An 18,424-nucleotide genomic window follows, 5' to 3' on the forward strand; every position below is an offset into this window, starting at 1 on the left:
ATTTTATTTTTTGCAGTTCTGGAATCAAACCTAGAGCCTCTTGCAAATGATGCAAGCATTCCACATTAAGCCACACTGCTAACTCTAACAAGTGACTTTTACTTGGGATCCCCATGTCTTGCGAAGCTCTTCTATGATACATCTTGGGTTCTGACTCCAATGAGATAAGGGTGTGCCCTGTCCCCCACACCCCTGTGGCAGCAGCACAAGGACATTTAATCTGAGGGATCAAGCCTCAGAGCTTTTCTAAGCAGGTCACCTTGGGACAGATTGGCCAATGGCCACAAAATGTGGCCAAGTTCCTGGTTAGCAAGTGTTCTAGTGTGATGAAGTTCAAAAAAGAAGAACAACACCCTCCCCACCCCCCTCACCAAGGGGAAAAAAACAACTATGGCAGTGTGCCCTCAGCTTGGTTTGTCCAGAACAACACTAGTAGCTACTGAGGAGGAACTGGTCAAGGATATGTTTCTGGCTCCTAGTGCCACACTGTGTCCTATTTACCACACACACACAGGCACAAATGCTCAAGAGTAATCAGCGTTCAGTAAATACCCAGCCCTACATCAGGGCAGGATGTCAGTGAGATGAAGACAGAAGAACCAGCCATACCAAGAGGCCAAGAGAGAGCCAGGTGTGGCAGTCATGCCTGTAACCCCAGAACTCAAGAGGAGGAGGTAGGCAGATCCACAATTTGGGGGTACATAGCAAGATCCAGTCTCAAAAAAACCCAAATTTTAAAAGATAAGACACTGAGGCTTGGGTGGAACAGATAAACAACCTCTTTACCAGGACCCTACTTCCAACTGAGGGAATGGTGTACCTCCCCCAAGAGTAACAGTCAGTTAAGTCTACAGTTACTGGGGCGCTGATGGATTTTAAAGACAGAACTAGAAGTCAGAGGGTCCACATAGCTGCCATTTTCTAGATTCGAATGCCTGGTTCAGATGCAAAAATAAAAAGACATCATGTTTATATGTATACACACATGTATGTGTTCATATACGTGTTACATGTAACTGTGCATAGGCACATGGGGAGGACAAAGGCAAAGCTTTTGCCTGAGCAAGCACTCTTCTAGCCTCCAAGTCCCACATTCAGTTATTGAAACTTGACTAGAAATTTGGGGCTCAAATCTCCCTTCTATGGGCCTACTGCAGTGGCTAGAGCTTCTGAATCGCATGTCTCTTACCCTGGGGACTGTGTGGCAGCTGCTTTGCCAGCCTAATCCTGCTCACTGGCACAGCCTACCTCTCAACTGCCAAAATGGAGAGGTTTATTCCCACTCTGATGAGAAGCTGATTTCTCAAGAAAATAATACCATTTGGGGATTTAAAAGGAAGGGGGAAAAAACAGGCTTAGGTGTGTGCAGCAGGAAGATGTTTTTCTCTGAAAAGCATATTGTAGTAGACAGTTCCACAATGTGGGGATGAATATCTAACCAGACACTGTTTATGGGAAGGAATGTATTTCAAGCTTACAGATCCAAAGAGAAGTTCCCTCAGTGGTAGAAGTTGCTTCCATACATCCAAGCAGAGAGAAACAACCAGCCAGCACTCACCAAAACACAGCAAACACACCAGAGCTCAGACCTCTCCACATACCTTTGGGCTGGAATTCAGATCTGCCCCCAAATACATCTTTGGACTGGATGCAAAGACGTGCCCCCAGTGACACATCCTCCACCCAGGTGGCTGGAGACCCAACTTACCAGCTTTAATAAAACACCTGTGTGTATAGGGGGCATACATTCAAAATAGCACACATATCACATATAGTCTCACTAGGACCTTAAGGATACTGGTGATGGCAGGGACAATCCAGCCACAAGAAACAGGCCAAGCCAATGTAGGAAAGCTGACCAAAAACCATTAGCAATGACTTTTTGAGTTGGACATAGAGACGTCTAGAAGCATTTTCATTTAAGGCAAAATTCTGGTGTGTTATTTGTTTGGGGATGGTAGCGCATGACCCCTTCAAGGTTAGGTTGAAAGCAGCACCCTCAAGCTCCAACATTTGTTCAGCTAAGGAAGTTAGATGATGATGCAGAAAGTAGCCAGGGTGTGAAAGGGATAAAGAGATGCATGCCTGCCCTAGCACAAGACAAGCAGCATACTGGCTCTCCAAGAAGCCAGTTCCAGAGCATTAGCTGACAGGCTGCTTATTATTTATCAACAGGAAAATGTCCCTATTTAGTAGGCACCTGGCAGACACCCTTACACCATGTGATTCAGAAAGGGGACTAACTGACATCCTCGCTCCTCTGCTAGCTATGGTGCAGTGGAAATGGCCAGCATTACCTGGGTCATGTTAGCCGAAGCTTGTCTAAGCTTCACCCAAGCATGACGAAACAAATCGATCAGTTCACACTGTGGGTTGTTCCTCAGGACAACTGGCCTCCATCCTTAAGATGTCCACATATCAAATGACCACAAGATGCACTAGTCTGACTGAAGGAAACTTTAGAGAAGGCAAGTGAATACAAGTGTGTTAACTGGATCCTGTTCAAGACATTTGGGGAACCCTTAGAGAAACTGTATTCAAAGAACCAAGAGAGACAGAGAGGGCGCAAAGGGGCAAAATGTGGCACAGTATCAGTTGTTGAGGGGGAATAGCATATGCCTGCTTATTGCCCCAACCATGCAGCACATACCAGACATACAAATTTGTCACCCAGGAAGCAGGATCAGAGAGAAGTGACAATGAGCACAAGGTAGGTACATTCAAACTTAGGAGCCCACAGAACAAGTGCTATCTCTGACTCCTCCTCCACTTGCTGTGTGACTGTGGGCGTGTTGCTTAACCCATCTAAACCTTAGGTTCCTTAGTTGAAACTGTAATGATAATAGTGTGACTAGATGTGGTGGTATATACCTGGAATCCCAGCTATTCAAAGACTTAAGGCATAACAATAGAAAGCTCTCAGAGATCAGCCAAGAATACAGGGTGAGACCCACCTTAAAAGACAATTAAAAAATAATAATAAAAAAAATTAAGAATGAGGATGTAGCTCAGTGGCAGAGTGCTTGCCTAGCATGCGTAGGTTTGATCCCCAGCACCACAAAATAAATAAATAGACAACAGTCCCTATCTCCTAGGATTCTTTTAAAGATTAAGTAACTTCATATAAACTAATGAAGTCAGAAGATGTCTAGCACCTACCATGTAGTCTGGAAGTGTTTGATATGGCTGTGAGTGGAATGTACCACTCTAGAGGTTTTAAAAAACATTTGAGCTGCCTTCTTAATGCATACGCTTTACACTTTATGCACTTTAATGCACTAGTATCTAAAAACTCACTGTGAAGAATGTCAGTCATTACAGGGTGTCTGGTACAGGCCCCACAACCACTAGAGACAGGGACAAGATGCCCCTCCACAGCTGCCCAGCATCCTGGCAATGTGCTCAGGGTATTTTCAGTTACATATTTAAATGCACAAGTGAGTGTGTGCGTATGCTTGTTTTCTCCTTTGCCTTTAGCAGTTTTGGGATGCCATTCACCCTGGTCCTTTTGATTTGCTACACCTAGAAACCAAGTAGCCACAGGGTGTTTTTAGGTGAACAGAGCAACCACACACATGCCGTAATCACACTCAGGGATGCTGTCACTAATAAACCAGGTCTCTATGGTACAGAACGGCCATCTTCTCTGCATCAAGGCAATCACACACAGGAGCCTGCTGCAGCACAACTGGGAACAGCAGAAACAAATCAGTCCACGAAGCTGTCCTTCCAATAGCAGACAGGATACCTAAGTCGTGGCTTGATCATATAACCAACCATTCCTTGGGACACTCCTCAGCCATGAGAAAGAAAAAGAAAGTGTCTTCTTAAAGCAAACACACACAATGAAAACCTGAAATGGAATATGTCTGCTAGGATCCCACTCTTGTACGTTTTAAATGTCTACAGGCTACATGGGTATGCATGTATGCAAATCCATGAAAGGGGGAAGTGAACAGCACATTGGCATAGTGGTGATGGATGGTTAGCTGGGGGATGGACACGAGGACACAGCTCAGGTCTCTGTGCTGTTCAAGGAGTTTTACAAGAAGGCAGACTGAAAGTGTGGGGGTGGGTGGGGCTGGGAGCCACTGACTTGTGTATGCTCCTTGACCAAGAGATGGCTATCAAGCAATCAAGCAGCCTGGCTCTGTCCTGGGTAAAGGAAGTTCCACTTTGTCACCCTTTGCTCTGACAGGCTGCCTTCCCAGGAAGCTGTCTCAAGGAGCACACATCTTGGTATGAGGCTCTAAGGTCAGAGTGCATAGTATGATGCGTGAGGAGGCCTGTGTCAAGAATCTCATGCAGGATCAAATCTCTGTTTCTGTGAGGAAGGACAAATTTCTAAATTCATAAATTATTGTAAGAAACAGCTGAGAACAATCTTACTCTATCTACCTCAAACATAAGCAGGTGCCATGAACCCCACCTGGGGTCTACAGGGAAGGGGTGTGCCCAACACTGTGCCCATCTTCTCACAGGGGCCCCAAGAGACCCTGAGATGGTCCAGACCAGGCAACATGCAGGGAGATATTTTGATTCTGGGTGCTGGAGGGAGAACAGGAGACAGAGCTATTTTAAGAACAATTCATCATGGAACAAAAAGGTAGCAATGTACTCAGGATGTCTCCATGAAGAAAGACTGAGTAGCCACTGCACTGCAAGCTCACTAGGCCTGATGGATGGAATCTCTGAATGCAAGGAACTAGTCTGCCCTCAAGAGGGTCCCGGCCTGGCCTGGCTTATTGGAAATCCTCAAATTTCCTCATGAACCACACCCCAGCTCCAAAAGAAAAGATTGCTCCTGGCCTTCCTATCCCCTAAAGGTAGTGTTATCAAATGTTCCAGTATGGTCTGGCAAGCTCCAATCAAACAAACTAATGGCTTCCACACCAATGTATCTTTTAAAATTTTTTAAAAATGTTTTATTTATTTGAGAGAAAGGAAGAGGTAGATAGAGCGAATGGATGCACCAGGGCCTCTAACCACTGCAAACAAACTGCAGACACATTCATCACTCTGTGCTAGCTAATGTGGGTACCGGGGAATTGAACCTGGGTTTTTAAACTTTGTAGGCAAGCATCTCAACAGCTAAGTCATCTCTCCAACCCCAGCAATGTTTCTTTTATTGTGTATTTTCTATAAAATCAACAACTACTTAAAAGAGACAGAGGGTCAACAGCTCACCTACTGACTACTCGGGAATAGAGAAGCAACTCCCACACAGCCAACCAGGAGGGGTAGCCCTTTGCAGTTCAGAAGGTGAGCATGGGGGATCTGGCGCCCCCAGAGGCAAGGCTGACAACTGCACTTCCCAAAATCTTTCCAAACTACAAGCGGGACAGAGAACAGGTCCGCTGCTCGTCAGCGTTGAACAGCACAGTACTGCTGGTTACCTTCACCAGCTGCTACAAAATCACTATGGTTCGCCAAGGAAGGGGATTCTAAGTAGAGTAGATGTGGCACGATTTCAGCCACTGCCTGAGACACCCACCCCACCCCCGCCGCCCAGAAAAAGCACGACTGACTCAGAGCCAGGGTCTAGTCACTCCCTGGCTAAGTGGCTTCTCCTTTCTGTGTCCTCCTCAGCGTTCCTATGAATCCCAGTTATGTGCTGCGCACCAGGCAGGGGCACACAAAGGCTTCCCAAGGCAGCTCTGAAGCAGGGTCTGAACCAGACCTCTGCAGAGTCAGGTGTTTGGCTGGGATGGGCAATTATCATATCACGGTCACCGGGGTATCAAGAAAATGCAGTTCTCAACTGCAGGCTTTAGGTAAAATCAGATGTAGTAGGTCACCACTAGGACTTAGAAATCTGCATTCTTCCCGACCCTGCCCTAGAGGAGGCTTTGACAGACCCACCAGTATCTACAAAAGGTGGGGGCCTCCCTCTTATCTCTGCACATCAGGAGGGCGGAGCGGATTCCTTGCTCCAAGAACAGGCCTTGTAGCACGCCTATGGAACCCAAAAGGAAGTTGGTCTGTCATCATCTATTTGCTTGAACTTCCAGGCACTCTGGAGAAAACGGATGCTACCCCACAGGGGAAGACTCGGGCCTCCAGCGCCGCCAGACACAATCCTCAAGCCTGGAGGTTTGTACAGGGCCAGCGGAGCCTGAAAGAGGGGACGGGTTTACGAAGAAAACAACTCTGGAGTGTGCTCCGCCCACGGAGGTCGGCCCACCCCTCCTCGGTTCTCTTAAGTTCGCCACCACCAGCAGCGGGGGTGGGGGCATGGTGAGAAAGCCTGCACCAAGATTTCCCAACAGGCTCCCCGCCCAGCAACCCGCCCCAAGCGCTGCCCACCTGGCACCCACGGTCTAACAGGTTCAGGACCCAGTCGACCCCTCCCCCATGGCCACACCCACCGAGACGCTTTCCACAGCAAAAGGATAGCCCTACACAAACCCCACCCACCTCCTGCACTCTCACACCAGTCTTTCTGACCCAAATGCCTGGAAACGGCCCTGCTTTCACCCAACCCCATCACTTGCCACGTGGTCAGGCCGTCCCACCACGGGAAGGACCCCCGGTGCAGCCATAAGCGGGAAAAGATCGTCTGCGACCCTTAGGTTTCCCAAACGGAAGGGCTGTTTCGGCCTGCTCTAATGCACAGGGTTGGGGTGGGGCTGGAAAGGGGGCCTTCAGCTCCAGTCTCCAATTTCTTTTTTGTGCGTTTTACTCAGCGGGTCAGTTATTTTAAATAGTAAGAAGGTGCAACTCCTGATGGTAAAGTAACGGGAAGAAGTACTCGGGCTGTGAACCCGCCACAAATCTGGAAGAGTTGTCACAGAAGAGTTCACGTGAGCTCAAGGGAAATAGACGGTTCCTTAATTCAAATCATCCATTAAATGTTCACACGGCTGTGTTAAAAACAACCACCACTACCAAAAACCAAGTGGGTGGAGGGGGAGTGAAACTTTCACAGACGAATCCATCTATCAAGTATCGAGCCCGCGCGAAGCGACACGAGCGACCCGACGCGCCCCCCAGGCTGCCAAAGTCGAATCCTCCCCCCATACAGGTACCATTTGCCAGCAGCCAGCCCCAGGGCAGGTGAGAGCAGAGCCGGGAGAGGAGCTACGCAGACAGTGGGCAGTGGGCAGGGCTCCCTTCAGGAGAAAGTGCCACCCGGCCCAGGAGCCCCCTCGGGCGCGGCGCGCCCCCGCAGGCCGGATGGGCTGGGTCTCCGACAAAGGGCGGCAGACCAAGAGAGGACACCCGGGACCGCACCCCGCGTCGGCCAGGACCGCCACTGGCACCGGTTAGGACAAATTAAACCTTACAGCGTTGGAAAAATTACAGGAAGAGGAGAGGAAGAATGTGCCGAGTGGCTGAAGGGAGTCCTGTCCCCGCGTGAACTTCGCCCGCCGCGCGCCCGGGCCCGTCCCTCCCTCCCTCCCAACCCGAGCGTGCGTCCAGTGGACGGGGGAGGTGGAAAAGGACCAGGGACCCACAGGATGCCACCCACCCCACCCTCCCCCCTCTCCTGGGCGCCCCGGCTGTCCACCGCACGAGCGCCGCCCGCAGCCCCCACTCAGCCCCGGCGCACCTGCCCGCGCCGCCTGGGGCCTGGGCGGGTTTCCCGCCCCCAACCCGGATGACGACATCCACCCCCGCGGCCCCGCCCTTGAGAGCCCGGAGGGGGCGTGCCCAGCGGGGGCGCGGTCGGCGGGTGGGTAGGCCGGCCGGCGGGCGGGCGGGCGCCGGCTCCAGCCCGGACCCGCCTCACGCGGCGCGCGAGGCCGGCTGCGGGACGAAGCAGCGGGGGAAGGGGCGCGGTCCCGATCGCCCTCCGCCGGCCTCGCCCGTGCCCGGTCCTCCCCCACACTCGCACTTTAGGCCGGGCGGGCAGCTCCGGGGGCGTGGCCGGCCATCACCCGGTCCTCAGTCCGCACACTCGGGCGTCAGGGCCGCCCCACTGACCTGTGTGAGTTCTCAGGTGCGCCTTGAGGTGCGAGGATTTCCCGTAAACTTTCTCGCAGCCCGCGTAGTGGCACTTGTGCTTTCTCTGCGGGGACTCGAGGTCCGCACGACTTCGGCCCCGCCGACCCCTTTGTCTGAGGCCGGGCTCGCCGTTCCCCGCGGGGCCCGGCTCCGGCTCCAGCCCCGCCTCGGGCTCGCTCCACGCGGGGCTGGGGGGCGCGGCCGCCGCGCCTTCTCCGGGGGAAGCGGGCTCCGAGACGGGCGGCGGCGCGGGCGGCGCGGGAGGCAGGCGGCAGGGGATCCTCGCCTTCCGGGCGGCGGCACCCTCTCTGCGCTCCGCGGGGGCGGGGGCCGGCGCCTGCTGGTTGAGGTCCGCTAGGATCCGCGCCACCACGAAGAGCGACGCGCTGTCCTTGCCATCGCGGCGCTCCTCAACACGGGGCAGTGTGGGGGCGGCGGCGGCGGTGGCGGCCGCGCCCTCGGGCCGGGGCTCCGACCCTTCCCGCGGCCCGTGCACGACCGCGCGGCTGGACATGGACACGAGGCACTCGGCGGCGAAGTGGTCCACATAGGCGGCGGCTGCCATGCTGCGGGCTCTGGCCGGCGGGCGGGCGGCAGTGCTAGTCGCTGAGAGTCGTCAGCGGCGCATCCGCACCCACGGCCTCCGGAGAGCGGGCGGGGGGCGGGGGCGCGGCGCGCCCTCTCCTCGGGCTGGGCTGGGCTGGGTTAGGCTGGGCGCGCAGCCGCCTCTGCCGTCACCCGCGCGGCTCCGCGTCCGCCCGGCCGGGCACCGGAGAGGGTGTGCATGGGGGGCGCGGACGACTAGGGTCTGCGTGCGGCGTCAGGGCCGGCCTGTCCTAAGGATGTCGAGTGGCGACGTTAGAAACAGCCGCGTCAAGTCGCGGCCGCAGCTTCACCGCGCATTGTGGCAGGCGGGACAGCCGCCGTGCGCGCCGCGGATCGGTGTGGGCGGACCGGCCCCGGGGGTGGGCGTGGCTGGGGCCACATCTGGACCCGACGTCAGCCCCCAGCCACATCCTGGCGGCGCAGGTTACAGGCGGTGGCGGCCGCAGGGAGCTGCGCGCACGAAGGGGGCGGGGAGCCTGGAGCGCGCACCGGAGGGACGGTACGGTATGGTCGCGCGCCCGCGCCTTGGGAGGGGGCGTGGCCGGTGGCAGGGGCACACGCCATTGGCTCGTGCGGACTCGGTCAGGCCAATCCGGTCCTCCAGAGGGGTCTCCTCGGCCGCGGGACCTGCGCGCGCCAATGGGCGTAACCCTTGGCCAGCGGGAGGAGGGGCGGAAATTGGAGCTGGGCGCGGGGCACGCTGACGCACGACGTCCGAGGGTGGTCGGCCGAGGTGCAGCCGCGCGAGGCCACAGCCCGTGCCTCCTGCAGCGGGAACCCCTCTGGCTTTTCCCTTGCCAGAGCTTTTGTACGATGACAGCTGGAGCCGCGCGTGGAGCGAGCATTGGAGGGCACCCTTTTGTCCCTTCGGCCCCGCCCGCGAGGAGGCGTGTCTGCTCCGGCTGGCTGCTGGGCTGCTGTCCTCGCCTGGGGGGAAAACACACCGCCGCACCCCACCGCACTCCAGTTCCTGGGTGGCAGCCACTGGAGCCTCGGGCTTCTGGTCACCTCCACGCTCCATCCGGGCAGGACTCCAGGCGTCCGCGCAGCCATGGCGGGAGTTAGGTTACTGAGAGATCGGGCGCTACCCCACTTGTCTTGGGTGGTCGGGCACCTAGGGCGCGGCTGCATTGCCCTTGATCCCAGTTGGGCTGGGGCTGCACCGTCCCCGGGCTGAGTGCCCGCTGACAAGCCCTCCGAGGCTCGTGCTTGCAGGAATGAACTACGTGCCGGGCGAAGGACTCGGCTGTTCAGGGAACACGAGGCCCCTTCCTCCCCCTTCCTGCCCCAGGCCTGCTGCCAACTACTTCAGGCCTCCTCACTCCCGCCGCGGTCGGGTCGGGGAGGCTTCAAAAGCCACCAGCTGCGAGGGCCCCCGCCTAGGGCGCCCCACCCACCCACTGTCTGGGCCTCCTGGAGGAAGTGCTTGGCCATGAACGCTGAAGGCCTTCCATCCTATGCCAGGCCACCTAGCCAGTGACACTTTCATATTAATATTCTTACATGCGCCCCAGCCTAGGCAGTTATCGGAGAAACCAGTATGTAGCGTTCTTTGGTCCCATATTTGCCACGCCCTTTCAGAACTCTGGCAACAGCTGTCTTCTGACACAGGATGTGAAAATGGGGCGTGCAGCCTCTGGTTCTTGGTGGGTAATGACCTTGAAACAAGTCAGCCACCTGTGCTGAATCTCAAGAGGAGCTGGGAAAGTTAGGGAGTCCCAGGCATATTCCACTCTAGGAGCCTTGCTGGTCATCCCGCTGGCAGAACGAAGAACTTTGGTCCTGAGCGCCAGTTCTCGCCAAATTAAATTGGACCATAGGTATAAACTTCAAGTTCCAGGTATCCGACAAGGAACTGAGCTTTTCGGGGGATGACTGTTGGGGTGAACTTGTAGCTACGTTTGAGTGCCGCAGGGTGCTAACCCACGCTCTGAGTCTCTTTTTGTTTGGGCTTCCATCCTGTGAAGAGACTACAGAGCTGCTGAGCTGGGTCAAGTCCCTGTAGGAGGGTCTCTTGGCAGAAAGTATTCATATTTCTTCCAGGCAGATTGTGTTGATGACATTTAAGAGACTTGTGTCCTGACCAAGTGATGACTCAGAATGTTCCTCTTTTCCCACCACATGCCACAGTCCTTGTTTCTTCAATGGGAAGGGGCTGGCCCTCTGTTGCTTTGCTGACCACATTTTTCTCCGTGTTCCTTGCCAGTCAGGGGGTTCTGTAGTCTTCTGGGTGTTATAGCTCTCCAGCGCACTGCACACACAATGGTGGGGCTTCATGAGTAGGTACTATCTTAATCACTGGGCTCCTACATCATAGGCTGTTACTATTTTAATGGCAGCCTAGATGAAGAGACCCTTGGCCCTGGCATGCCCCATCCAAGGATTCCTTGTGCGTGTAGCCTCCCAGAGTTTATCACCTGTGCCCAGTAGCTTTCTACATACAAAACCACCCACTGGCTGGCCTTAACAATTCACTCATCTAATTTCTTTTCTTTTCTTGTCCCCCAGGTAGAAATATCCTAGGGATACAGTGTGGTCCCCAGTGAAGGTCCCTGCCTTTCTTACCAGGAGGATTTTCACAGATGGCTTATGTCTGTGAGGATGAGGCATCTCATTTGATTCCAAAAAGCAGATCTGGGACGACCAGATGGGGGCAGGTATGCGGTGAAGAGACTAAAGGTTTCTGTGGGTGAAGACGATGAATGGATGGATGGAATGTGTGACTTTAACTTCTTGTTAGAGCAACCTCAGTAATAAGGCAAAAATGCACAAGGACAAGGACACTGACTGCAAATGAGGCTGAAGTGCTACAGACCAAAGAGAATGAAATCCTGAAATAGGAGTCAGGAAAGAAAGCTTCCCCAGAGGACTTAAGTGGGAGAGGGGAGCTGGGGGACTCATTGGACACAGCAGGGAAGGGGACCTGCAATAGAGCAACTGCACAAAAGCCTGTTTTCAGAACCTTCAGATGTCCCAATCCCTTGCCAGCCACATTCAGCCTCACAGCTGCCTGTCCCTGTCCTGACAGCCTGTGTCTATATGAAGGAGACAGAAGGAAGTGTCCAAGCATAGTATAGGGTGTAGCTGGAGAATTAAGTACACAGGTGAGTATGGATGCTGAATTCCATAAGCTCCTTTCTGGAGTTTCAGAGTACAGGGAGCCAGGGGTCCAGGAGTCTTTTGGGTAAACCAAGCTGGGCCTAGGGGAATCACCTATACATTCTTTTTAAAAAAATATTTTATTTATTTATTTATTTATGAGAGAGAGACACACACACACACACACACACAGAAAATGGGTGCACCATGGCCTCCAGCCACTGGAAAAACAAAAACAAAAAACTCCAGATGCATGTGCCTTGTCCTGGGGAATTGAACTGGGGTCCTTTGGCTTTGCAGGCGAATGCCTTAACCACTAAGCCATCTTCTCCAGCCCCACCTATAAATTCTTATATGCACACTTGCCCAGTCTGTAGGGAAGGCTACAGTAATGGTGCCACAATGGGCACAAAACTCTTAAAACAGCCTCAAAACTTTGCCAGGCAAATAGGAGTAGGTAGTCAGAGCTGACCCCTGCATCTGGAGAAAGCCTGTGTCAGGAAATATAAAGCCACAATAGGTTTTTTAAAAAGCAAGCTGGAGGAAATAGGTCATGTACAGAAGGGTAAACATCAACAAAACGTTTAAAGATCCCATAATCTACAAAGGGAAAACATAAATATTCAGGGGTTTAAAAAGTTTTGGGTAATTTAGAAGTGCAAAAGTATAAATGACAAAGCCTTCAATAGAAGGACTGGAAGGAAACAATGAACAAAAAAAGAAAAAGGAGAAGATTTTTTTTTTTAATTAGAGAACCAACCAAAAAGTGTATTGGTCAGATAATAAGAACCCCAACAGAGTGGTCAGAGAAAATCCTCAATGAGTTAATCCAAGAAAAGTCTCAAGAACCAAAGAATGTGTGGACCCTCACATCCAGGCATATCACTTTGAGGTTTAGAATATTAGGGACAAAGTGCTTCTGGTGTTAGACACAAGTAATGTAGAAACAAGTAGAATGGTAATTGACTTCTCCACAACTACAGTGGAGGTTAGTATCAAGGGAGCAAAACCTTGGAAATTATTTTCCAGTTTTCATTCAGCCAAACTGTAAGCCAAGCATAGGCATGTGCCAATTAACAACATGGATGTGTTCTGAGAAATGGCTACTTGGACAGTTTGTTAGTGAGATCATAGTGTGTCCATTCAAGCCTGGATGCTGTGGATCAGTCATCCCATGTGGCAGGTAACTACAGTGAGAACACATGGTAGATATGAGTTAGTATTAACTATGGTTTGAATATGGGTCCTCCAGGGGCCCATGTGTCAAGTTCCTCAAAGTTCCTCAAAGAGGTAATGCCCTGTAGAATATTGTGGGTCACTGGGGTGTGCCTTTGGGGATATTGCAATCCTAGCCCCTTCTCTTCCTTTCTTTGCTTCCCAGCTGCCATTGATCTTAGGCAAAACTTAGACAAAAGAAATTTTCCTATTTTAAATTATCTCAGGTATTATCGCAACAACAAACTTTAAGTAGGAGTGCACTCAAATGATAAAATGTGTGGCATAGTAGATATATAAAGCAGTAATGTAATCATTATCAGACATTATCACTACACAGTTATCTGTGCTATACTTATAGGTTTACTTAAACCAGCAGCCCCCTCCCCACACCCAATGTGAGCAGTGCTTTGTGCTGATATTACCACAGCTAGCACATTGTAAGTGATAGGACTTTACAGCCCAGTTATAATCTTATTGGGATCACCATGGTGTATGTGATCTGTCACTAAAACTTTGTTTTGCAGTGTGACCATATTTTTAGTTGCATAGGGTCTCAAAAATTTTCCTTCCTAGAGAGAATGAAATGCATCCTTTTTCATGATAGGCAGCTACTTGAGATTAGGCTTTACCAAAATGAAGAGTAAGCCAGGAAGCAGGGCACCTAGCAGAGCAGAGCAAGGAAGTCCCAGGTGAGAGCTGCCTTACCAGATGTGGGGATCAACAGTCCAGGCTGGGTCAGGTCAGCTTGGGAGAAGCATCTGCTCAGGTTAGAGTGACAGCACTCTTCTGTCCATCAGGAGAAGGAGGCTGGGCATACCGCAATTTCAAGACTGTTTCTGGCACCTTGCAAGTCCATGATACAGTGCTACCATGACCAGCAGCCTCTGTGATATGATAGTTGCCATGGCAGAGGGAGAAGGGTACACTGTCCTGACAGTGTCACCTCTCCTCCCTCCTCTTTCCTCTCTGATGGCCTGACCCAATCTTAGGTGCCTGGTTAGTCTAGATCTATAGGCAGAGACAGGATAAGAGGATTCAGTGAGGGACATTGGGTAGCATCCAAGTCTAAGACCCTCTGTGGGACACTCATGGGGTTCTTCTTGGTCTTGGTATCCATGACATAAAGTGACTTGCCTTCCAACCCTCACTGATTTAGGCATGGCTTATCCCCCAGGGATTTGTGTGCTGTAGTCATTAGTCATAAAATGGTGGTATTAATAAATAGATCCTCTAACAGGAGGGTCTTAACAGAAGGTAGGTGGGACCCAGCCTCAGAAGATATTAATGTTGGTCTCTTGGAGCAGATTAGCTGCTACAAGAGTGGGTTGTCGGGCTGGAGAGATGGCTTAGCGGTTAAGCACTTGCCTTTGAAGCCTAAGGACCCCGGTTCGAGGCTCGGTTCCCCAGGTCCCACGTTAGCCAGATGCACAAGGGGGCGCATGCGTCTGGAGTTTGTTTGCAGAGGCTGGAAGCCCTGGTGCGCCCATTCTCTCTCTCCCTCTATCTGCCTTTCTCTCTGTGTCTGTCTATCTCAAATAAATAAAAAATAAAAAAATAAAAATTAAAAAAAAGAGTGGGTTGTTATAAAAAGAGTGAACCTGAAACTTGAATGGCTCTGACTCTGTCATCCTCAGGCACATGAGCCCCCCATGGTGTGCACTGTATTGTGACATAGCCGAGGAGCTCCTCACTAGAGGCCACATTAATGGGACTTTCAAAACTGAGCTAAATAAGCCGTTTCATAAAGCAGCAGCCTCGGGTATGTTGTTATTGCAACAAAAAGCATAAACTAACACATCTTTCCCATATACACAATTCAGGCTAGTACACAAGGACAGAAACAGCCCAGTTCAGAAAGGGGAAGAGTAGGAAGACAGCAGAGAATATCCATAGCAACCTTGAAGTCTCACTGGGTAGATAGACACTTCCCCAGCCCTGGACTGACAGTCTTCCTTGAATAGTCACATACTTGCTGGCTGGGTCATTGTTCTCCCGCACCAACTCCACTCTCAGGGTTTCTCCATTGTAGTTATATCCCTCAGCTGCTACAAAGTGGATAATGGGTAATATGCCCTTTGGGAGCTGAGCAGTGTTCACAACCCACTATGTGTGTAAAGTTAAAGACCATGGGTCGTCTTAAGTTCTATCCATACACTATCCTAGTTTGTCTTCTCAGACATCCATTTAACTTCCTGCCTGATGTGTTTGATTCCAGTTAGCCTCCTTATCAATATCTTCTCAGTGTGTTTCAAGACACACAGAATCAGCTGTTATGTAATACATTGTTAACATGTGGTTCCAGAACATCAGTAGCTTAAAATAACAAAATGTTAATTTTCAGTCCATCATGGTTGGGCTGGAGACTGCTTCATACCATCTTTGCTCTCACCACAGCACCCAGGTCAACAAGGAGGTCCACTGTGACATGGAGACAGTCATCACTTCAGACAGAAAAGGACTTTATTTCAATTCTTGCACTGGAATTAAGTGCTTGGACCAGAAGTGACACATACCCCTTTTGTTTATAACTGGTGACAGGGACTATTTGCTGTGGATGCATGTGCCTCCCTGAGAGTCATCTGTTTACATTCTAATCTCCAGTGTTAGGATATTTGGAAGTGGATCTTGGGAGGTAATCAGTCCATGAGTGTGGATCTCCAGAGTTGAGTGTGGTGGTACACTCTTGTAATCCCAGTCCTTGGAAGGCTGAAGCAGGAGGATTATGAGTTTATAGTTCTCCAGGGCTGCATATCAAGGCCTTATCTCAACCAACACCAAAAAAGAAGCTCCCAAAAACCTCCTTGCCCCTTGCATGATCTGAAGTTATAATGAAAGACAGACATCCATGCACTGCAAATCAGATTCTTACCAGACACAGAACCTTCCAGCACTTTGGCCTTTGATTTACCATGCTGCAGAACTGTGAAACATGACTTGTGGTGTTTTACAATCTCAGCCTGGCAGATGAGGGCACCTTCCTTCATAGGAGAAGGTCCATAATGACTCTGAAGGCCGGGGAAGAGATAACTATTCAGTGAAGCTCTGAGGGATTCCAGGATGCTTGGCTGGAGACCGAGAAAGCTGGCAGAACATTTGGGGATGAAATGATAGGTAGATAGAAAAAAAAGAGCTCCAAAAGATACAAGAGGAAAGTCTACTGTGGTGACTACTTGACTTGACTGCAGATAGTGTCCTCATAATGGTGAACAGGAGCAGGGACTGTGATCTAATTAGCTTCTTTATGGAACCCTGAGTTGGGTGCATGGGTAGGGGGCAGGAGAAAAGGGATCCAAACTGACATCTGCATAAAAAGTCAACAGAAAGCACCCACACTGAAAAAGCAGCATGCTTCAAAGATGACCTAGTGTTCTGCTACTGGTCTGCACACACCTCCCAGTTAGTTATGTGCATATTTTAGATGTTCCCATGGGATTTTAAGATGTCTCTAATCAGTTGTTAAACTAGGCAAATCATACCAGTGGATCTGAGCTAATCACACGAGCCCATTATATTTTGCTTCAGAGGTCAGATGCAGGAAAGAGATCAAGAACAAGGAGGTCGGAGACTGGGAAGTAGAGGGGTGGAAGCTTGACATGGATTAGAGGTGAGGAAGGTTTTATGCTGCTGGCTTTGAAATGGGTATCTTACAACAAACACATGATGGTCCCTTGGGGACCTCAGCCCTAAAACCTTAGCTGCATAAGCCTAGACAAGGACTCCAACTCCAGAAGGGAATAACCCAAGCAATACTTTGATTTTAATCCTAGGAGACCTAAGCACAAAATAGTGACCTGCAGCTGGACATCTAACCTATCTACCATGGGGTGATAATTGGTGGTGTCTTTAGCCATTTGTTGTACAACAGTGGAAATGCTGTATGAGTGGTGTGAATATTCCAGTAGAAGAATTTTGTTTTTGTTTCAATGTGCAATGTCCCCTTGTAGGCTCACGTGTTTGAACACTTGGTCCCCAGCTGGTGGCGCTGTGTGGGAAGGTTGTGGAGCCTTTAGGAGGTGGAGCTATGCTGGAGGAAGAGAGTCCCTGGGGGAGGACCTTTAGGTTTTCTAGCCTAGCCTCACTTCCTGTTTGTTCTCTCCTCTTCACTGTGGAAGCAATGTGACCAGCTGACTTCCTGCTTCTGCTGCCATGCCTTCTCCACCCTGATGGAACAGGTCTGGTTGCATAGGTTGAGACTATAAGCCACAATAAACTTTCCTGCCTTAAGCTGCATCTTGTCAAGTATTTGGTGACAACAGCCAGTAACAGTAACATGATACAAAGAAGCAGAGGCCATGTGCAAGCATGGTCCACCCTCAGCATCCACTAGTGCCTCATCTGTATTGTCAGCCTACTGCCAAACGAAAACATCTGAAAAACAGCCACACTTCTACTGAACTTGTCCAGACTTTTCTTGTGTGATTATCCCCACTGATACAATATACCAACCACTTACATAGCATTTGCATTGTATTCAGTATTCTATCATCTAGAGAGGATTTCAGGTATACAGGATGTGTGTGTGTTATACAGAAATACTAGGCCTTTTTATATAGGGACTTGCATACCTCAGGTTTTGTTGTCTGCAGTGCTTCCTGGAACCAGTACCTCTGGATACTTTATAACTTTGACACTACAGAATGAGTCCAGGTCAGTCTGGGCTAGAGAGAGAGCCTACCTCAACACCCCCTCCAAAAAAAAAAAAAAAAACACCTTTGATGTAGGGGAAAAGCTAAAATCAAAATTGTTGGAAGGGGCTGGAGAGATGGGTTAGTGGTTAAGGCATTTGCCTAGGGTCTGGGTGAGTATGGAGAGGTGGGCACATCCCTACGGGGGGGGGGGAGGAGTGGAGGGGTGAGGTTAGAGGATTCTTAACTGATGGAGCCCTCCATCTTTCCAAAACTGAGACAGACTCCCCAGAAACTGTGATGGATGCTTTAGGCCACTGTTTGGGGATATTTGTTACACAGCTGCTGGTTTGAACGTGACTTGAATCTTATGTGTTGAAAACTTGAACCCCAATGCAGTGTGTTAAGAGGTGGACAATATTGTAGAAGGGGATGAAGCCTAAGGACCCAGATTCAATTCCCCATTTAAGCCAGATGCACAAGGTGGCACATGTGTCTGGAGTTTGTTTGCAGTGGCTGGAGGACCTGCCGTGCCCATTTTCCCTCTCTCTCTATTTGCATCTCTCTCTCTCTCTTTCTAAATAAAATAAATAAATAAACTTATTTTTAAAAAAGTGTTGGAAGTTAACAATCCACCACCTTTCCCCAATAATAACTGACCACACTTCCTAGACACCTAAACGATTAGGTAAGCCTGGGCAACTGAGAACCCAACATTTGCACACAAGCAGAGTTGCTGTTCCCAGCTTTGCACTGGGCATTTTTAAAAATTTACTTATTTGAGAGAGAGAGAGAGATAGAAGCAAATAGAGAGATTGGGCATACCAGGGCCTCTAGCCACTGCAAACAGACTCCAGAGTCATGCACCACCTTGTGCATCTGGCTTACATGGGTCCTGGGGAATCGAACCTGAGTTCTTTGGCTTTGCA

General features: G+C 50.6%; 1 protein-coding gene across 1 annotated transcript in view; it reads right to left on the reverse strand.

Annotated features, from left to right (window-relative positions):
* Klf13 (Kruppel like factor 13) overlaps positions 1-8,550 on the reverse strand; it is a 47,458-nt gene extending 38,908 nt beyond the window's left edge. Inside the window, exon 1 of the mRNA XM_004658131.2 lies at positions 7,927-8,550. Within this exon, the coding sequence (XP_004658188.1) occupies positions 7,927-8,512 (586 nt within the window). The 5' untranslated portion in view covers positions 8,513-8,550. The remainder of the gene's footprint in view (positions 1-7,926) is intronic.
* Positions 8,551-18,424: the final 9,874 nt, after the last annotated feature.

Source organism: Jaculus jaculus, chromosome 3, assembly GCF_020740685.1.
Source record: "Jaculus jaculus isolate mJacJac1 chromosome 3, mJacJac1.mat.Y.cur, whole genome shotgun sequence".
NCBI classification, from domain to species: domain Eukaryota; kingdom Metazoa; phylum Chordata; class Mammalia; order Rodentia; family Dipodidae; genus Jaculus; species Jaculus jaculus.